Source organism: Akebia trifoliata, chromosome 6 (assembly GCF_017979445.1).
Source record: "Akebia trifoliata isolate Shusen 1 chromosome 6, ASM1797944v1, whole genome shotgun sequence".
NCBI lineage: Eukaryota > Viridiplantae > Streptophyta > Magnoliopsida > Ranunculales > Lardizabalaceae > Akebia > Akebia trifoliata.
The window spans coordinates 5,196,359-5,218,788 of NC_141380.1; the positions used below are offsets into that span (position 1 = coordinate 5,196,359).

At 34.8% G+C, this 22,430-nt stretch overlaps 2 protein-coding genes and 1 long non-coding RNA gene across 4 annotated transcripts; 1 reads left to right on the top strand and 2 right to left on the bottom strand.

Annotated features, from left to right (window-relative positions):
* Nucleotides 1-2,260: 2,260 nt before the first annotated feature.
* On the bottom strand, nt 2,261-8,368 carry EMB1144 (chorismate synthase, putative / 5-enolpyruvylshikimate-3-phosphate phospholyase). Of its 2 annotated transcripts, XM_086445329.1 has the most exons (13): nt 8,120-8,355; nt 6,722-6,872; nt 6,065-6,141; nt 5,879-5,937; nt 5,213-5,296; nt 4,996-5,088; nt 4,628-4,708; nt 3,940-4,070; nt 3,465-3,567; nt 3,212-3,306; nt 3,035-3,100; nt 2,792-2,876; nt 2,261-2,667 (listed from the first exon to the last, which is right to left on the bottom strand). In XM_086445329.1, exons 9-13 carry the CDS (start codon nt 3,511-3,513, stop codon nt 2,519-2,521), a joined length of 444 nt encoding a protein of 147 aa, XP_086301455.1. In that variant the 5' UTR covers nt 3,514-3,567; nt 3,940-4,070; nt 4,628-4,708; nt 4,996-5,088; nt 5,213-5,296; nt 5,879-5,937; nt 6,065-6,141; nt 6,722-6,872; nt 8,120-8,355; the 3' UTR covers nt 2,261-2,518. The 2 variants fall into 2 exon arrangements, with proteins under 2 accessions (XP_086301455.1, XP_086301456.1); XM_086445330.1 differs by lacking the exons at nt 2,261-2,667; nt 2,792-2,876; nt 3,035-3,100; nt 3,212-3,306 and having other exon boundaries at nt 3,459-3,567; nt 8,120-8,368.
* A 5,604-nt stretch (nt 8,369-13,972) lies between these two features.
* LOC147399817 (putative serine/threonine-protein kinase) lies at nt 13,973-16,925 on the top strand. Its single transcript, XM_086446553.1, has 6 exons — nt 13,973-14,057; nt 14,201-14,316; nt 15,051-15,261; nt 15,372-15,609; nt 15,708-15,858; nt 16,580-16,925. Exons 1-6 carry the CDS (start codon nt 13,973-13,975, stop codon nt 16,904-16,906), a joined length of 1,128 nt encoding a protein of 375 aa, XP_086302679.1. The 3' UTR covers nt 16,907-16,925.
* A 1,661-nt stretch (nt 16,926-18,586) lies between these two features.
* LOC147399818 (uncharacterized) lies at nt 18,587-20,593 on the bottom strand. The gene is made up of 2 exons (XR_015179131.1): nt 19,456-20,593; nt 18,587-19,273 (listed from the first exon to the last, which is right to left on the bottom strand). It is a non-coding gene; the product is annotated as an uncharacterized LOC147399818 (long non-coding RNA).
* Between the last annotated feature and the right edge of the window lie 1,837 nt (nt 20,594-22,430).

Genomic DNA, 22,430 nt, shown 5'->3' on the forward strand with positions numbered 1-22,430 from the left:
AAAGATGCCTTGAATCTTGATAGAAAATGTGCCCACTATGAAGCTCAAGTCCTTCTCTCCCACTGCTGAAAGGAGCATCAAATTAATTGATTATGACAATTTGGGTATAATCCTTTTCAAAAGGCCTAGATAATTTGACAAGCCAACCACTGACTTGCACTTCTGGGTACAACTATGAACTACCTACCATTTTAAGTTTAAGTTTTAGCTTACTTAATTGCAATAAAATTATATCAAAATTCACATTTCTTTACTTATATGATACCTAACGAATGTGAAAGAGTTTTAAGCTCGAGTGATTTTGACATGTGGTGCTGAAGACATAAGCAATGATAGGAGAATTTTTCTCTCACCTGCCTATGGTTAGAAAAACCAAAATTTCCTGATAAGATCACCTTGTGACATTCCAAAACATGATCCAATAGAACAGTGTTGCTGTGGATGAAATTCTATGAATTTTAACAAAAAAAAAAAAAAAAGATTATTTTTCATTGTTGTAATTTAATTTTAAATTTGGGTGAGCGGTAGCTGACCATTTATCAAGCTCAAAAAATGTTGTTTTTTTTTTTAATTTTCATTTTTTTTTTCTGTCATGATTTTTTTCATGAAATCTAAAAGGTAGCGGTGTTTGATTGCCAATATGCTAATCCATGTGGATCCCACGATACTTTTTAAGATTTGAATATAAAAACTAAGATTTCTGGACAGTGGACGTGAGGGTAGGAGAGAAATTTCTCTCTTATCACTTACGCCATCAACGCCACATGTCAAATAGGTGTTGGGCTGTGAGCAAACAATCACTCGTTCAATTACCATGTATATACTCTAGATTCTTATCTCATTAATTAGAGGAATATTATTGAAAAAGAGGATGGAAGTGGAGTAGGGTGGGTGGCGGGAGTGAAAAGACACTAAAATTGAAGTGGTGAAGAAGAAGTATTGTGGACTCTACTCCACTATTGTTATCATGTACACTAAAATTGGAGGGGACATTTATCCCCCCTAATTGTTTGAATTGTTTTCCTTTTATCTCAATCTTTATACCTACAAGGTATAAAGGGAGTGGGATCCACTGTTTGTGTTTTATTACATATACTAGAGTTCTCCCATAGGCAAATGCATCCTCTTTAATTGTTAAGAGGGTTAAAAAATAATAATAATAAAATTGAAAGGATATTATTAAAAAATCTTTAAGGTTAAACGGGTAAAAAAGTAAAAATTAATAACTAGAGGGGTATTATTGAAAAAAAAAAAATTAAGGAAAGGAAGGGGGAGCAAAGGAAAGATGATGAAGTTGAAAAGGTAAAGAGATAAAACCATATAGTAGGACTACACAAAGGGATAAATGAGACATTTATCCTCATAATTATAACAATGATGGTCCCTACAGTTGTATTTTATTTTATATAAATATATTAATGAAACCAAGGTATATGAGCCTCTTAGGGCACCTGACTAATTCTTGGGCACGTGTAATCCCATCCCACAACATGTACCAAGTCATTTATGGGATAAATCCTTGGAGTGTGGCTATATATATTGGAAACCAAGGAATCGGGGGCCTCTTAGAGACACCCGAATTGTCCTTGGGGCAAGTGCAATCCATGCATAGGGTAATTTTTGAGATAAATCCTTGAGAGTGGCTATCGAGAGGGGATGAGAATCCCAAATATATAAGGGTGGGTAAACATGTCTTGAACGCTACAACCTCAAACTTCAATTCCTAACTTCTAGAAATCATCTACCAGATTTATTTGTGGCTTAATAGGTCAACCAAAAGGTAGGGGAAAAAAAGCTTAAAATATTTGCCAATATGGGTAAAAAAATAGAAAAGAACACATGTTGTCACCTTGAGATTTGCATCATAAACATTGCGCCAGGGTTAGGATGTTTGCAAATCATGAATATCCTACACGTACTTATTGGAATTTATACAATTGGTTCGTTACCCTTTTCATGGTAGAAACCATCTCCTAGATCCCTAATATGGTACATTGGCATTTATGTTTCGATTTCAACAAATAATAATGCTGAAGTGACCTCAAAGATTGACCTCATTTCACACTTTCCTAACACCGTGGTGTAGGAACCATAGATGTTATACATCGAGAATCTATGGTTTTGTGCACACCTCTACACCAGGAAAGCGTGAAATAAGGTCAATCGTGAGCATGACTTTTTAATAAATTAGTAGGATTCAAGCACAAAAAGCAGAGTATGATTTATCAGTTAAAAAAGTAAAAAATGGGAGATATGCCTAAGTGATCAGGCTTAAATTTTCTTATTGATTACACACAAAAATAATGGTATTCCACATTTGCTGGGGATTCGACGAAAGGGTATGACCTGACACTGTCGCACCCACAATATCCTTAATGGGTATACATAAATTTAGATACTTTGAAAACCAAATGTAACAAAAACTCAACTACCACTACCACCACCATCACCACCACAAAATAAGTAAAAGGGAAGCTTAATTATAAGGTAAAGCAGAATGGTCGCTACCGATGAAATTTCAAATGGGCAGATTGGCAGGCTCAAGCTTGGGAAACTGCAGAGGCTCTTGTAGGGTTGGGTTGATAGGTAACAATTGGCATTGTGCGTACTGTGCCATCAGTTGATCTACGAGCACCAAGGCTACCATAGCTTCCACCATTGGCACCGCTGCAAAACCACCACCACCACAAGAAATAAGGAATGAGAACAACAATAACCATAAGAAACAGTTGAATAGGGCAAGATAAAAGGTTATTAAAGAAGAGAATCTATCTTTTGGGAAGAGAAAAACCTCGGGGGACAACGCAAGGATCGTGACGACCACGAGCTATGAGTTCTATCTCCTCTCGTTCTCTGGTGACTGTGTGTTGTTTCTTCTGCAAACATAAATAAATAACGTTAGTGACTTGTATCATTTCATTTACAATAGTGGCAAGTAGACGAAAACAAATCTCTAAATCAAAAGACATGCGGCAAAAGATCCACAATATAAAGGTATAAAGGTCAGATAGTCATGAGTTGTGACCAAACTTACTCCAATTGTAGATGTTGGCTTGAAAGCTATTCTCATGTTTATGACTTCCCCATTAGATATTCCTCCCTGCAGAGATTAACATGACAAATAATATAAGCACACCATGTAAGCTCAGACGGTATATTATAACCTCGAAAAATGGAAATAAACAAGAGAAATAAAAAAGAAAGACATTACCTGTATCCCACCAGATCGATTAGTTCTTGTCCTGATTCTTCCATCCTCATCTGTATAAAACTCATCATTATGTTCGCTACCGGTCAGAAAAGTACCTGCAAGGATTGAATGGTAACTCAGTTACAGCCCAAACCTGATCCCATTAAATATAACAAATCCCCTTTTGAAGTTCCAATGATCAAAAGTCACTTATTATCAAATATAGGAAATCTAAAATCAAAAGAAACAACTCAAGTGTTTCGATATTCTCTACCTGAAAAACCACTCCCAATTTCAAACCCCTTTGTTGCAGGTAAGGACATGAGAGCTTTGGCCAGCTCAGCTTCAAGTTTATCAAATACTGGTGAACCAAGCCCCTGGCATAAAATAAGGTTATTGCATTTATTAGTCAACTGTAATAATACAAGACTGTTCAGTTCTTTGAGAACTTATAAAGGATCCATGCATGTCTGGAATGTCAATGTCTTACAGATAGCCATTGGGCATACATGGTCGCTGATTTTCAGTGAGGATGACCTCATTGAAAATCATCCTCAATGAGAAATGTCCGGATAAGTTAATTTTTGGTGATGCTGGTGAGGAGATACCCTCGCAAAAAATCAGCCATTGAAAGGTCTCCATGTATATCTCATAAGCATGTGTCATCTTAATGTGTCTAATTTGGTGTCATCTTCATGGATCTCATATATGTGAATGATAGAAGGAAATGCAATCAAATTTATACTTACACGCGGGACATTCCTCACAATACATGTCACAACTCCACCAACAGAGTCCCCTTCACTCGGACATCATCAATGGCAGCAATCATTTTCTCAGCATAGTCTGGATCCGGGCACCTAACGATATTACTTTCTATCTGGTAAAAATTTGTATAGGGGAAGAACATTTCAGTAACTTGCAATATTGGCCACACTAGCAAAGACCCTAGAAATTAAAACTGGGGGAGATTTTTTTCTTTTTTGGACGTTTAAATGAAAGCAATGAACTTTGATTGTAGGTCCCCATGCTCCCTTTAACCATCTCCTTATAACTCAGTTGTGTGTTTATATTAAACTAGTAGGCGGCATCTGCAAACGCACATGTATTATAAGAATCTTGCCACCAAAGCCATTTTCTTATAGGACTCTCTTTCTTGGATATTTTCATTCTTGCAAGGATAGGTCAGAGAGGGGCTGAATACATGCAGGAAAAAAGACATCAATTATCTAGATGGAGTATTATAAGTAGAATTGGATCACCATCCTTGCCACAAGTCTACTCTCCCTTCTAGAAGGGAATTTCTGAAACTATATCACAATAAATAGAGAGTGATGAACCTAGAGGAATATGTTAAAAAAAAAAAATATACGTCAATTCTAGGTGCTTGTACTTCGAAAGGAACTTGCTATGGGAAACCCTAGAATGAAACCACACCTGATCAAGTGACAAAGTCTCATGATCAACCACACCCTCCGGAAGAATAATTTTGTGCACTTGAGAGACATACGCTAGAACCTGAAAAATTACAAACATTTAGGCATAAAAAGAAAATTTAATAACACCATGGCAATATGCACACAGCAGAATTATCTTACAAATCCTCTAACTTATACATAAGTACAGGATTACTGCACAAATTACAGATCCACATACGCAAGAGACAAATTGCAATTCAGAATACATTTTAATTCTATATACTTGACCTGAACAGGAATAGTGCAATGTAAGCAAAACAGTCCTATATCCACAACATGGTGTAATATTGTAATCCGAAACTCTAACAAGCAATGTAATAAACCCACCTCAGTTCCCGAAAATGCCTTGAGAATAGTCTTTGCAAGAGCTCCAGCTGCAACTCTCCCAATGGTTTCTCTTGCTGAAGATCTGCCACCACCCTACATTTCCATTTGTAAACCATGTTTACAAACCCAAGAAATTTAATTTGTAGGTTTAACAGAACTAAACTGCCAGGAACATAAGTATTGCTATTCTAGTCTGATTTATAGGAACTGAGATCACCTGCACTGATCTAACACCATACTTAAAGTCATAAGTTGCATCTGCATGAGAAGGCCTATAAGCTACGGCCATTTCTTTATAATCCTGAAAAAGATCGATAACACAAGAGTTCTTCAAAACTTAGAACTCAATGATAGGAAAAGTGTATATTAAATGCTTAGAATTTGGCTATAAAAATTGAGGAAAATTGGCATGTTTGACCAAAATGAGCACTATTTTTACATGCACACACTGTACACATGATAAATGGTTGTCAATCTAGAATAATAAAAGTAAGATGTAGGATATTTTCCCAACTTTTTAAGTATTCTTTTCCTCATTTTTCTTCTTTATTTATAAAAATATACATTTTTTGCAACAATTCTCCTTTATTTATTTTTACCATTTACCAGCATTTTAGAAGAACCTTAAAAATGCAAAAAATTCTGTCAATTAAGTTTTAGAATTGCCCCATGAGATGTAATGTATGAAACTGAACCAACCAAAGGGTGGCCAACATTTGGAGGGTCTAGATGGACAGGCACATGTGCCATGTTCACCATGTCCTACAATGGATGAGCCGTATTCTACTAAAGCACGCCCCCTCCCCTCTTTTTCTTTTTCCCTTTGAAACTTATCCCATTTCAGACCTCATATTACATAATATCTCAGCACTGCAACACTCACATGTCCTCTCTGATCAGTATTTGGCACACCAACATGAATAGGAGATCCAGTAGTCACTCCTGCAGTACATAACACCTGCATAAGTACATTGTTTGCTCCAAGAAGATGTGTATTTATTCATATTTTTACAGAAAAGGGAAATTAAACAAGTTAATTATTCTAAAATATCATGGCATCAAGACTGACCATCAGCAACTCCAGAGTATATCCGGCATGTATCAGTCTCTTTTCTTGGGGTAGTTATTCGGCTCTGACCTGGCCTCCTGAGTACAATAATATTCGACTTAAATGAGAGTAATTGAAGATTTAGCTCATTGACTTAGGTAGGACTCAAATCAGGAGCATGTAGAATGAAGCCCACAGTTATCAGAATGCATTATATTGGAGATGCATGATTAAATATATTAGTTGTACTAACAGGCACATTGAATGAGAAATGAGATGAGAGAGTGAACAAATGTCTCATAACTACTACCAATAAATGAATACAATATTAGATATACATGCACCTTGTTGATAAGTTTGACCTTCCCTTTTAGCATATTATATGCATTCTTTTTTGAGAAAATATATAATAGGTAGTTCAATCAAAAGATTTGGAATAAATTGTGATACTTTGGATCTGGCAAAATGGTTCCAATATCACCCATGATACACAAAAAATCCCCAAATTATTAAGAAAATCATTTCTAACAACAAAAATCATCTATGTTTTTGTTTTTGATGAATTTTTAACGACAAACCCAAAGAGAACTTGAACTTATTCTATCCCAAAATTTTGCCATATATCAATTAGGAGTATGCAGGTAGCAACCAAGATACTTTGAAAATTAAGTCAAGTACCTTCTGTCAAGATCAGCTTGCATATCAGCTTCTGAGAGGGGAACCCGAGGAGGGCATCCATCAATGACACAACCAACACCGCCTCCATGAGATTCTCCATATGTTGTGACACGGAAGTAGGTCCCAAATGTACTTCCAGCTGCTTGTATTCCTGGTAATTGACATGGAACACATTAGAGACAATCATAATGAAAACAAGTAGAAAAACAACAAAACCATACAAATAGATGACTTCTAATAGTTGACAATAAGGAAATCTACAAATGCCAAATTATATGGTGTATGACTGCAAATATATGATGGGAGGGATATATGATAAAACCAGATGGGACAAACAAAGATCAACAAACTAAAAATCAAGCCAATCGGATAATTGCAACCATCCAACTATGATCTATCTACACAACTTATTTTCTCATAAATGAAATCAACCAAGTCTCATCCTGGTGAACCATCAAACCTAGTGAATTGAGTGTAGGCAAACAACAAGTAACGGCTTGAAGATTTCAGATCTAAATTGAAAAGTTACAACTTTCAGGAGATGCAAGGTATGACCTTGATGAGAATATAAACAATATATTGGATGCAATGTTTTTAAAAACCGAACTGATTATTAGTCCGAGAATATGTCAAATTGGTTGAATGCTTGTTCAATTTGGCTGGACCGGTCTGATATTTAAAAACTGGTTGGATGAAATAAAATCCACAAAAGAAAAATCCATCAATCTAGAGAGTCGCACTCTATCTTAGATCTGAGCATCCCAACGAAAGAAAAATCCATCAATCGAGATACAAAGTTAAGATCAAATGTGAGACTTATGAGAGCACAGAGTAAAGAAAATGAATTCTTACCTAAAACAATTCTAAAATAATCTAGGATTGAGGTTAAATGAAATCTAGATTTTTATAAGAACTAAGGAATGAAAGTGAAACAAAAAATCTAGGTTACCAGAAATCAGGGAATCCTTAATTTTCTGCAACAAAACACTGAAACAATTAAGGAATCTGGATAGGAACGAAATCTAAAGTAATTATTTAAATTTCACAAGAACCTGTATGAAAAAGGCGAACTTTGACTCCATAGAAATCGAATCAATCTGGATATAATCCAGTAAAAAACAAAAGAACATGAAAAGTAAGGCTGTACAGCAAAATCAAAGAGTTCCAATCCTCATTCGCATACCAGAGAGTCAAACAAGCCAATCGAGACCTAAAAGCGTTACTAAAAATCAAAATCAGAGAACAATCCTGACAAGAGACAATCAAGAAGATCTGAACAAGTTTCTCTAAACAACATAGCAAAGATCAATTGCTTAGCTCTCACAAGCTCACAATCGAAAATTCCTGCTAAGAAAATAATTAAAAAAACAAAATTGAGTTTGAAAATTGATGACTCACCGAACTTCCTGGGAGAGGTTCTTCGAACAGAGATCTGGACTGCAGGAGACGATAATCTGTGGACATCTGAGGGCTGAAAGAACCCTAAAGTAGATCTACCACCATCTTCGGTCCTCGAAGCGCTCAGAAATGGTTTGTACGAGAGTGACGACGCCATTGTCTCTCTCTCTCTCGCTCGCTCGCTCGGGAAAGATAGCGGTGCGCAGAGAGTAAGTTAGGTGTGCGAGTTAGGTGAGATTAGCAGCCACGTTTCGACGCATATAGAAAACTCTCGCCAACTATCTCACCTACCGCCAAATTATTTAGGACTTTTATAACCTCAAACGAAATAATATTTATACATGTTTCCTTAGTATCCACTCATCCCAACCGTTCGATTGATGGAGGCTAGTATTCAGGGGCTGCGCAACATCAAACTTGTTCGGTAGGAAAATGTTTTCCAAATAGAAAAGAAAGACATTTTTGGTTTGAAGAATTGGAAAATACTTTTCTTAGAAAAAATGTTGGTGAATTTTTTTTTCCCCAAATATTTAATTACGAGCCCACGTTGCAATGAATTTTAATTTTAATTTAAAAAATATTATTTTATTTATTTTTGTAAATAAATTATTTAAAATTTATTTAAAAAGTTATTTTATATAGATTTAGATCACGATCCATTCTCATGCTTGTCTTATTGTAATTTGGGTAGTTTTGAGATAGGGATCTAACTTTTAGAGAAAATTAGAGATGCATCCTTGCGTTTTCAAAATGCTGATGTACCCTGGACTTCAATCTTTCATTAGAGACTAATCTAAGGATAAATCTTTTAAAATACACTCAATTTTAACTAGGCATATCCGAATCCGAATCCAAAAAACTATCAATATCCAAATTCAAATTCGATTAAGTTATCAGATATCCTATAATATTTTATTTAGATTTGGATTGCCTGTGTATTAAAGAAAACCTTATTTTTTTCTTGAATTATCTTTAGGCCCTTTCATCTCCAATATGTACTAAAAAAAACCTCATCTTTAACTTGTTTAAAAAATCCTTGATTTTCTTTTGAATATCTTCAGTTCTTTCATTTTCTCAAAACTTATCTAGCAAAAACCCTAGATTTTCATGGTGGTTGGATGAGATCGATAAAAAACTCAAGGGTTTTCTTGATAGTGGGTTGCTGTGGTAGTCCTCCCTGAGATTAGTTGTGGTGCGGACAAGCTGGCTTGGACACTCGACTAGCAAAAAAGAAAAAATTAGAGAGAGAGAGAGACTTACCTAGAATGGAATGGTGGATAGTCTTCGCCTCACCAGAGTTCTCTTCTAGTTGTCTCGTCAGAGTTTTCCCTTGTTTGTAAGTTTCAACCTTAATGGAAACACAGTTATGTAACAATGAAAAGAGAGGAGAGCATTTAAAGAAGGAAACAAGAAATTTTATCTTAACTTTTATAATACCATATTAATAAAATTAGATATATTTTATCTTATTTTCGGATTGAATATTATCGAATTCCGTATATGAGTATTTGAATCCAAATCCATTAAGCATTTTGAATATAAAAAATTATCTGAATTCGAATCTAAAATTTTAAGATAATATTCAATTTTTTTTATATGAATTTGAATTAGATTCAAATTTTCAACTATCCATTGACACCCCTAATTTTAACATCTCTTACGAAGAATCCATTCTTCAACTTCTAGATAATTATTTGATTCATGATCATCGACTCCTTGCCTAAAATCTTTGATTTACCTTTCTAAAGATTTCCATTACCTTGAAAATATCTTCTTTGAAGTAAAAATAAATAAATAAAATTAAAAAAAAGTTGTGATTATTTTCTCTCCTTTCGTTTTCAAACATGCAAGGACATAAAGTGCAACTAACAAAGGGGCATTCTTTTAAGGTTAGGACTTTGGACGCCAACTGATAATTAGTGATCTACGATTAGTCGATCCCCTTAGTAAAGATTCGAAGGTATTGTGGCAAGAGGTTTTGCAAACTAGGATATTTTGATCATTTTCAATAGTCTTTGATGGATGTCTCATCGGTTTGAAAACCTAGGATATATTCAATTTTCACAATACAAGAGGGGTATTTCATAATTACCATTTTCTTTTGGCCTTTACTCAAATAATTATACAACACCTATCCATCTATCTTCCTCAGCAGTTTGACTCTTGTTTTGTTGACTAGTGGGTTTTGATTGGCTTTATATTTGTAGAAGTTATAATAGCATACAAACATTTAAAATATGGTACAATCAATTAGGGGTGTACGTCATCAATTTCGATTCAATTACATACCCATAACCGAAACCTAAAGACAATATCATACGAAATCTTAGGAATCGGAACCAGCCCTACTAACATCTATTTTACATTGGGTATTCAATAAGATGGACAAGTATTTTTAATATATATATATATATATATAAATAAATTAACATGTAATTTCTAACTTTGATGGTCGATAACTTTAATGTCTGAAATCTTGCCTATCAAGGATTGAACTTATGAAGTCCCACTTGGGTGGATTTCATTCCCAGATTTGATACAGATGTTAATGTCAAAAATTTGATGCGGGTATCTCAAACTGTCACGATTAAGTTTTATTTGGACTACCAACCTTATTGATGTTTAGCCTACATAGTTGATTAAGCCAAGAGTCGTGATAAGCTGTCGTGCTAAAAATGTGCACGAGTGGTAAGTGTACATAACTATAGAGCTTTTTTACTTGGGTATTTTTCTTCGGGATATACAAGGAAAAAGATCTACGATTCTATATATTTTTCATGTCATCATTACGTATATTTTAATGTGTCAATTTATCATTAGTAAAAAAGAAGAAGCCCAAATTAATGTCTAAAAGACTATTGATAAAATTGAGGTGAGAAGTGCACAGAGTCATAGATCTTTTTCTTGGATACGTCAACTGTGTATAGACGTGAATAGTCTTTTAGATATCGGATTTGAGTTTTTATTTTTAATTTTATTTTTACGATAAACTGGTGCAGTCTGTACGTGCTTGAAGTGGCAGATGCACAAAATCATAGATCTCTTATTTTGTGTATCCCGAAGAAAAAGATATATTGGTTCTTTGCATTTGCCACGTCAGTCAATCGCATACGTTTTCTTATGTCAGTTTGGTGCCCAAGTCCACCAAAAGGGGACGCAAACACTCATATTGTCTGTGGGCTAGGGCCTGTGCTCTTTCATAGCCAGACCATTTATTATCTAAAATGGGCTAGCCTTTGGAAAACTTAATACCGGGGGAGGGGGGATTAGGCCTATCAAAGGGCCGGTCTGTGGTTTTAATGAGTCAGTCTCAAAATCAAGTGGGCCTAGTCCGTGGATGGTGGAATTGGGCCTATAGACTGCCCCAGAGCCGGAAAGACTGTGACTGTCAGCAAGACAAATCCTGGTCCCATTAACAAATAGGACTAGTCCAGCTCAGCCTGTAAATGCATTGGGCTTATACTACATTTCCAAAGTCCAATCCATTGAAACCCCTATGACCATGATTTCCTGGAGCCACCTAACAAGTAACAGCAAGCCATTGTTTAGCATCCAGCGAGTAAATGGTTTCCATTAGCATTCATGGGAGATCTGATTTCATAACCATTGGGCCGCACATGTCTATCAAGAATATAAAAATCCACAATGATAAACGTAAAATATGACAAAGAAAATGATGATTTTTAAGATATAGAAGATAACAAATAAAATATATAATTTGGATCGTGGTGGGAATTTACAAAAGAAATATGGATAAATGGATTATCCTATTTTTATAGAACTAGGAGCTGGCATGTGCAAAAGCACATGTATTATAAGGTTTTTTTTGTAATTAATAATGTTAATTAAAATAATTTCAAAATAAATAAAAATAGATGTTTTTTGTAATTTAAAAAACTTACTAACATGATTTACAAAATGACCCTAATAGTATTAATTTTTTTTTTTTTTTTTTTTGGCAACCCAGCTAGCATCCCCACCTTGGGTGAGACTAATCTACTTGGGGTCGCACACACCATCCCACCCTGTCACGTGTTACAGCAAGTAAGTAGCCACTTTATGTGGATTGGCATTTAGAGACTCGAAGTCATGATGTGGGGAGCAAACCCAGTCATGTCTTACCATCTCAGCCAATAGTTTTAAGTTTAAATGTAAAAAGTAAGGGCATTTTTTAAATTTCAAATTTTGGTGTCCAACCACTTCTATTCTGCCTACTATTATGAGAAAGCGCAATAAAATCAATAAATAGTGGACCATAGGATATGGTTTTAAAACTCAGTTTCACGTCTCATCTCGTCCAGGCTTGATATTGAGTCGTCTAGGACAAGTTTTCTGATATGTTTGAGACGGTTGGTTCAAAAAATCAAAAAAATCAACGTGAGGTACCGAATCTTGGTCAAAAAAGTGACTTGTGAGTTGGTCTTGTTCAACTTCGATACTGAGTTAACTTGGGTGATACGTCTCGGTCTCGGACGAGTTAAAACCATGCCATGGGATAGGTCAAGACAATCAAATTCAAGATTTCTAAAAAAAACATACCAAGCATGAATTACTTATACTATGTTTTGAATAAGAACAAATTCTCCCTTAAGTGTGGATCTTTGTGTGGTGTGAATCTAGAGGACGAAGTATTCAAGGGATGGCCACTAGTTAGCGGCGCATTCCAAAGCAAAGAATTCTTACATATGTGATTTTGAAGAAGACATATATAACATTATTGGTCTGGTCTACTAATTTTATAAAATATTGATTTACTTTATTGACTTTGATCAAGTCATATATTAAAAAAAAAAACTAGTGATGAAATTATACTTGAACAAAGGAGTGCTTGGTCAAAGTCAATGGTTGATCAAGCTAAGTTTTTATTTTTAAATGCATAATGATATATACTGCAATAATTGGCCAATTTTTTAATCAAAACAAATGAGATTAAGTTCAATTTCTTGTTAAATCTATTTGGGATTCGTTGGCAGGAATCTTTTATCTAATATATGTCTTTTTCTATCATTTTAGCTCTTGTTTTCAATCATACAAGAGTTTGTTACCCGATGAAAACGATCTGTGGTTCTGTGCCCTTGCCATGTCAGTCGCCGACCCAACAGCGCACCAAGACCGCATGCATTCATCATTAAATAGTTCAATTTATAATTTTTGATGACACCTCTTAGATGAGGGTGGATTTGAGGGTCAAAAATCAAGATTTCAGGACCACAGCCACGTTTGACCTGCTTGTTTGTTAGTTGACTTTTAGGATTGGACCTTGAAAATTTTCTAACAGAAAAATGAGGTATTACCATAGTCTAAATTGTTGAGTTAACTTAATTAGACTCAGTAGCATTGCAGTTCGATTGATCCACGTCGTTTAATGGATGGGTGAGTCTGAGCCGACACTACCACATCAAAATGTCGAAGGCCCATGTGTCATCACTCATCATCAACTTGTACATTTGTGCTTTTTTCCTTTGTGTTTCGTTCAGGTTAACTCACTTGATTCAGAATTTCCTGAATGATCAATTTATAGGGTACTTGGAGTCGAGCAATACGTAATAAGTTAGTTAAAATCAGGATTTTCAAGCCTCAATCAAGAAGTCAAAAACTATAAAAAATAAATATCCAACTAGCAGCCTCATTGCTTAGTCATGGAAGGGAATAATAAATGCTTATAATAATATTTATACTTAAAAAGCATTATTTTAATTGAACCTATAAGCTTAATAAGAATGCAGACATTACCAGAGGAAGTCTATAGCTAACTCTCTTGCTTCTTCTTCCTTCTGTCGTCACTCTTTCCCCATGTAAGCCCTTCTACAAGTTGAAATTTGATTAAACTTAAAGGAAACAAAATACGTTGAGATGAAGTGCTTTTATTTTTCGTTCAAGAAACGCTTCTCTCCTTCATCTCCTTCATTTAAAGCTGCAATTAACAACTTGGAAGACGGTAAGCACCCCAATTAAATCTAAAAAAATTGATTTGGGATATGTTGTATAAAATTTGTAACATTTTAGATGGTTGGTTTTTTAATATATTCTTTGGTATTTAAGAAGTCTTAATGACTATGCGAAGAAATTCAATGACAACAGGTCTGCAAACTCTGCCCACTTTTAGTATCTACTCTTACAAGGAATTGAAAGTTGCCACTCAAGGCTTTCGATCAACCAATAAGATTGGAGAAGGAGGTTTTGGATCTGTTTACAAGGTAATTTGACAATGCATTACATGCTTTGGATTTCAAATTCAAGTATGGAACATAATATTTTGTTTTTTCAATTGAACAAACTAATTTGGGCTGTAATCATAGAACTAATGTATAAAATCCCATATTGGCATGCTTGTATCACTGTGTGAAAAAAAGGGTGAATTTGATGCCAAGGTCCGTCAAATTTGCTTGGGTTTAGTCAAATTCAATGGACCTTGACATTGAATTTACCCCTTTTTTTATGTAGTGTTGGTTGGGTTCATACTAGAATAGGTGACTTTTTGACGTCTAATTAGAACTTCACAAATAAGCATACTTGGATGAGAATTGTGATAGAATGGTTGAATATTAGGGTTTGTTTGGAACCTAATGGTACTGGTCAACAAGGAATTGGGTTAAGGTATTTAAAAAGTTTTTTGTGAGAGAAACATGATAATTTTGTTTTAGCTAGCCTTTTTTGAGTATAATGAAAATTAGTGAGACTCCATGGTTTTTCCCTGATTTAGTTTAGGATTTTTCACATAAATCTGTGGGTGTGGTTGCTTTCTTGATTTTTTTCATTTTCTTTATCTAATCTCATACCCAAGACTGTAACCTAGATTTTATTTTTATTTTTTTGTTGAACAATGACCTTTTGGGATCCTCCTATACATTAGAACTCCGCAGGTAAGCGTACTTGTTGAATGTGCTTATCGCTTTACTCAAAACTTTTGGTTGGACTATGAAATATGTAGGGACGACTACGAGATGGAACCATTGTAGCTGTAAAAGTGCTTTCAGTTGATTCAAGTCAAGGGGAAAGGGAGTTTATGGCTGAGATAACCTCCATGTCGAGTGTCAGACATGAAAACCTTGTTAAATTGAAAGGTGGATGTGTTGATGGGACCAACCGAATTCTTGTTTACGATTACATGGAAAATAACAGTCTTGCTCAAACTATATTAGGTATTTCTCTCATTAAGACTAATAAACTTTTGTGACAATCTCTCTGACTACTGATACATATGATCATTCAAAAATACCCATTTGTCTATTTTGCTTCTCTTGGATGATAGGTAGAGAGCACAACAGGATTAACTTTAATTGGAAAGCACGACGTGAGATTTGCCTTGGAATTGCTCGTGGTCTTGCCTATCTTCATGAGGAGGTTAAACCACATATCGTGCACAGGGATATCAAAGCTAGCAATATACTTTTAGATTGGAATTTCACTGCCAAAATCTCAGATTTCGGCCTTTCAAAGCTATTTCTTGATAACATTACACACATTAGTACTCGTGTTGCTGGAACATTGTAAGTTCAACTCCATTCTTCTTTAAGCTCTCATAGCATCTTAGAACCTCAAAATCGCATCTAAATTATATAACATTGTTTGATTGCGAATGTAAAAGAGGCTACCTAGCACCAGAATATGCAATCACTGGGCATTTAACGCGAAAATCAGATATCTACAGTTTTGGAGTACTACTACTTGAAATTCTAAGTGGACGTTGTGTTGTTGATTTCAACTTAGAAGTTGGGGAGCACTACCTTGTGGAGAAGGTAAGATTTTGGTGTTGTAACTAATTCTGGAAAATCTTCAATAAGACATTAGCATCCTCTATAAATGTGTTTCCATTATAAATACCTTGAAAAAACAATCTTATTTTATCTTTTAATGCAAAAATAAAAGATGAATAATGCTGAAGTGACCTCAAGATTGGACCTCACATCGCGCATCCTGACATGAAAGTGTATGGGAACCATAAATGCTTTTCTCAAGAAAAGAATGAAAAGCATCTATAGTTCCTATTCACTTTCACGTCAGATGTGCGATACGAGGTCCAATCTTGAGGTCACTCGAACACGACTCATAAAAGAAAAGGTTTAATTGTAATTGTTTGTGATATATATGTTATACAATTTAAACAACATTCATAAAATATCATTGATTAATGACAACAAAACCTTTTCTTGACAAAATAAAATTACTTTTTGAAGTTATTTATGAAAGAGACATGGTTCTTTGTATTGTTACTGTAAATTTAAAATCCCATACTATAATTTCTTTCTCAAAGTTAATTCTTTCATCTATCTAATTCATGGTGGTAGACACACTATCCAACCACGCATATTGTCTTTTTTAAAGGCTAGAAACCTGTGTTGGAATAGTTTCACCCAGTCTATGGGAATCTTGTTTTCACTTATGCCAATTACATGTGATATGTTTGATAGTAAGAACAAAGAGGGACACTTGGTGAACCCCGTGGCCTTGTTGATGCAGGCGTGGGAAATGTACAAGACCAACGATCTTTTGCAGCTAATGGACCCTACACTAAAGGGAGAGTTCCCAGAGAGCGAAGCCATTCGATTCTTGAAAGTAGGTTTACTTTGTGTGCAACAGACACCCAGCTTCAGACCACAGATGTCGAAAGCGGTAAAGATGATGGTGTGCGATGACAGGATGGGAGACATGATGGAGATCATACAGCCAGGACTCATCACTGATTTGATGGATGTCAAGATAGCTTGCAGGCAAAGCAGCCAGAGCCCCATCTCCAAAATTTCTAGCAGCATCCAAGAACACAACTCTCCTCTTACATATTTTTAAGAAAAAAATGTAGTTCATGTATCCTAACAAATTCTTCTACAATGTTCTTGTCCAATAAGAGAGCACCATCTGTACATCGCTGATAGGACCCGCATCACTTTATAGGTAAGATCAAACCTAAGGGTTAGATTGGGTTCGATCTTGGATCAATTTTGATACAATTCAGACCCATAACCAATCTGATACTTAAGGAGGACTTTTTATATTTATTATATGATCTGTTTTCTAATCGAATAAGATCAAACATTATATTATCAATCATATCCACATAGCACGTTTTTACTTCCATACAAACTTCTTTCCTCCAACCCTACAAGATTTAGCCATCCATGTTTTAGAAATTGGGGGATTAACTTCACATAAAAGGTTGCTATGAACTTGAAACCCTAGATAATACCACAAAGGAAATAAAAGGAGCATAATTACACAGAACATAGTAAGATTTATATCGTTCAGTAGACACCATATCCACATTTGAGATGAAGTGGTTCATTAGATTTCTCTATTTATTCATTTAGATCCCCATAACCCTCCCTGAACTCTAATTTCATATTCAATTTCAGTCTCTCCCATTATCTTAAAATTAGTTACACATACATTTTTTTTTTGCTAAATAAGAAAAATATGTATTAAAAATGTGCAAAGGATACAATGGCAAGATCCTTAATTTACAAGTTACAAATACATGTGCACAAACAGTAATTTCTTGAGATCAGTCACAAATTTGATTGAAGAAATCTATGACAATTACAGTAGCCAACAATTTGAATGGACAATATAGATGCACTCTTGAACTAATAAAAGAAACAAGGGTAAAATTACACTCTTTGCAGAGAATATTACCTTGTCTAAAGTAAAACAAAGAAAAAAGATAGATAGGATACATGCATTTTCATACTATTTAGATAGATGCACTATTAGACTAATTAAATAAACAAGGGTAAAACTTACACTCTTTGCAGAGAATATTATCTTGTCTAAAGTAAAACGAAGAAAAAAAAGATAGTAGGATACATGCATTTTCATACTATATAGATAGATGCACTATTGGACTAATTAAAGAAACAAGGGAAAGCTTACACACTTTGCAGAGAATCTTCTCTTGTCAAAAGAATAACAAGGAAGAAAAGAAAAGATGATACGTTTTCATACCATTTTGATCAAAATGTGTTACAAAGCAATTGTTCGATTTTTAAAAGATACCTGTTCAATAAGATGTACCAAAGAATATCAAGATTTATGTGGTTTGGTTTTGAAGCCTAGGGCGTGGTCCAATCTTCTTCACTATAGAATCAAAAGAGAACAAATCCAAGAAGAAAATACTCAGTTTTTTTAATTTTTTTACACCAAGCCCTAGAAGCCTTGTACACCCCTCTCCCTATCTCTCTTAAACCCTAGAAGAAAGAATACGCTAAAACTATGGAACCGTTCATATGTTGCTATTTAGAGTTACCAAAGAAAAACATATCCTAACCGTTAACTTAAATCCCATCTAATGGCTGGGATAAAAGACACATAACAACAGCAATAATTTGCATGATCAATATATCAAAATGTTGAAATGGGAAGAATATTAAATGTGAGGGAAGAACATCTTATATAGGAAAACAAAGATAATTCATCTCTTCTATCCTTCAAATCTCTCCATTTTTACCTTTCAAAAAAAAAATCTCTCCATTCAGTCAGAATCTAAAGCAACAGAGAAAGACCCTTATCTCCAAAACTTCACCTCTCTCTCTCAAACATTAGCCCTCAACCTCGTTTGAGGATCTTTATCAAACTAGGAGTCTACCAGTTAAGATGTAAATATTCTCTTAAAAATTCATCACAAGAAAAGTTTATCTCTAGAATACTTGTATCAATCTATAGTAAATATGAGCTTTACCACTTATCTCAATAGTGTGTGTGATAAAGAGCTTCAACCACCATTCAAGGTTAGAAAAATCCTAAATAAAAAGGATGAGTGTTATGATGAAAATTTCTCAAAAAAAAAAAAAAAAAAGTGTAGCAAGAACCAGCAAAAATTTCAGTATCATAGTACAAATATTTTGTAGTGATATGGGACTTAGGACTGTAAATACAAGACTATATGTAAACAGTATCCAGTCTACAAAGAAGGTTGGGATCTACATAGGTGGTACTTTTCTTCTGAACATCACAAGGAATGTCTAGGTAGATAGAAACATTTGAAGAAACACTCTCTTCAGGTGGATTACTGGCACAGGAGATATCCAAGACATGGTCCCACATGTTCTCCATTTCCTCTACTTCTCTTCCATTTTGACCAGTGTTGACCGGAACCTGAAGGATACCTCGCACGTGTGTTATAGTGTACCTACATCACATCATTTTTGTATGTCCATCCATCTGGACCATTCATCCACCTATTAACCTTCATTAACCATTTAAAAACATAAAATATAAGGAGGTTTGATAGGAGGATGGTGTAGTTGACCATATTATTACCATCTCTCCTTGAAATTGAGACTAATAAAACTTGAAAAAATAACTTAAAAACAACATCTGCAAATTGTATAAAACGTACTTACTTGTTTCGGATATGAGAGTGCCTGCGTTCAGGAAATTGTAACGGTGCCCAGTGCCCTAAATGTTTCCAAAAAACCCCTAGTAGAGAGATGCAGCGAGTGGTGCAACACAGTAAAAAAAATATAGAACTTATACAGCCACAGCAACGTTATATAACACAAATTTTAGAAGTTATAAATAACATACAAGATAAGGATATAAGCACACCAAAAAGATGTTTATAAGAAGGGAAATTTAACAAATAGAAGAAGGTAACTGTGATGGCCAATAATCAACTGTCGATTTCTTCGGTTCTTCTTCGATCGCTCTCGCTTCCATATCCAGTTTCTTTAGAGCTTGAAGAGCTTTTCTCACTTGGGTAGAAACCCAAATGGAAGAACCTGATGGATAACAAGAAACTTGAAAGAAAGAAAAAAAAAAAGTTGGTGTGGCAGTATAAACTCTCAAAATATATGTAGTAAATGACATGCAATATGCTTGGCTCCTCGCACGCCATCCGCTAAGGCCATCAACAATTCGATGGACTATGCAAATGGCATACAGGGAGCCAGGCATACATGCAATTATTATATATACGTATAAGTATACACCAACCCCACCAACTTTTCTTCATAATAGAACTAAGAAAGAAGAAGAAGAAGAAGAAGAAGAGGAGGAAAAAGAAGAAGGAGAAGGGGAGGAGATAAGCATGAAGTCGTTCTTCCTCCACCACCAAAGCCAAAGTGGAGAATAAAGAGGAGAAAGAATAGAGTATTTATCCAGGAAAAGAGAATCTGAACTAAATCTGATTAAACCCTAATCAAATGGGCTCTATACCCCACAGTCGTCTGCTTTGAGAAGCCGACCACCTTTTTGTTTTCCATTAAACAAACATAGCTGAAGAAACCACTCCACTTAAACCGACACTTTTATTTTTCCACTTTTGGTGGGGAAACAGTCACTATACTTAGCTAAGTTGTGCTAAGTTAGCTTGTGAGGGGGCTTTAAGTGTTTTTGAGATGGATTTTTTTTAAAGGGGAGGGTTTTGGTGGGGTTGGAGTTGCACCCTCCAAGCTGCCACTAAATATAGAAGAAGAAAGAGAGATGGGGGAGGGATGGTGGGGTTAGGTTAACGTAACCACGCAATTTCCTAAGCCGCTTATGGTCTTTGAAATCTCCTTTTCTAGGTCGTAAAGCAACATTTGCTTTTGCCTTCTCAGACAAATTTGTCTGAGAGCGTTTGGAGGACTTGGATTCTTTTTCTCTTTCTCTCTCGTTTGAGTGATAGCTATTGCTTTTGAAAAAAAACACAACTTGTCTATCTTTTCTTTTCTCTCTCTCTTTTTTTTTTTTTTTTTTAATTGCTTTTCTATATTGAATCCAGTGAGAGAGATAAGTTAGGATAAAGTACTCCACAGGTACTAGTTTCAAATCTACTTTTGTAGCACATGAAACCACGTTTGTGGTTCTCCAAAGGAAAAAAAAGAGGTTTTCTAGGGTTGGTACATTATATTTATAGATCAGAAAGGATTTCCTTGTGATCCGTTTATTAGAGATCACTATAGATATCCCTCCATCATAACCGTTCATTTGATGGAGAGCCTAAAATTTCTTTTGAGGTTAGTAATTAATTTAAAGTTTTAAATTCAACTCCGTAATGTTGATATTTAAAAGCCACTTATCCAATAAATTTAGAGTTGTGGATCCTTAGTAGCATATTTTTCATAGTTGAGACTTGAGAGGCACCATGTTGGAAAAAATAACACTTCAGTATTTTAGTGTTCATGGCTTGGATCCCACTATTTTTTTTTTCTTTTACATGATCAAAGGTTTTGAAAATGAATAGTTGACATAGCACTCTCTTGATCATTGAAAAAAAGATTACAAAGTGCCACATAATAAAAGAGCTACAAAGGGTTTATTCTCAATTTAACATGACTAGATCCACATGTGTTGTTAACTTGTTATAGTAATGATAAGGATTAGGGAACATGTTTAGAGGCATTATTAGTATTCAAAAGGGCTTTTGAGTTAAAAATATCGTTCAGATAGAAATATCTCCTAAACATAAATAAATATGAAAGTAAGAAGTGAGAAGTAAGATCCCAGTCCAACTTTCCATTTCTGGTGTTTATAGGAATTTCATAAAATTTACAGAATTGATTTTTTATATATATAATTCTCAAAATGCCCAAAAATAAGTAATTTTCAATAAAATACCCCCTAATTAGTAATTAACACTATCATCACATGTCTAATTACGCAAAAGCACTTCCATCATTTTCGTGGACTTCACGAACGAGGCCTAAAATAAGTAGAGGAATTCAACAAAGGGAGCTAAAATGTTTGGAGGAATTCAACAATTCCTTTTTTTTAAAAATATAATAATCAAAATGCCCAAAAAGAAGAGAACAATTTTCAACAAATACCTCCTCATACCCACCAAACATCTAACAACAATAGTGCTTCCACCATTCCCTCAAAAGTTGAACTAGCCTATCTCGTCCTATTTTATTACAATTAGACAGAGATAAAGGCCTTTATTAAAGTAATTGGCTTTCAAGTTAATGACTTTCAAACCTCAATATAAATTCAAATAATTTGTATAACTTTATATTTAATCTTCCAATGCATTTGTACCTTTGTCCATTCAAGCGGTACCCCATTTGTTGAATTACATCATGAAGTTAATCCCTTTTGAGGAGTCATTTTTTTTTTCCATCTTCCTATTACTTTAACCAGGGCTCTCTTTTTCATGGGTATGGGTCAAAATGCATTGACCTAGACCCAATTATTAGTGGTGGGGTCTGGATTGGTTATGAGTGGACCGTAAGTGGGTCCATTGTTGCACAAGTTTGACAAATTTAAAACAAATAATTAAAGTCTTCAAAATCAACTGATTATTTACCAAAATGTCAAAGCATTGTGTATAAACCATCAAATTCTGAATCAAGTGTAGGCTGACCATTGGATCAATCTGATGATGAATCTTGTTTGT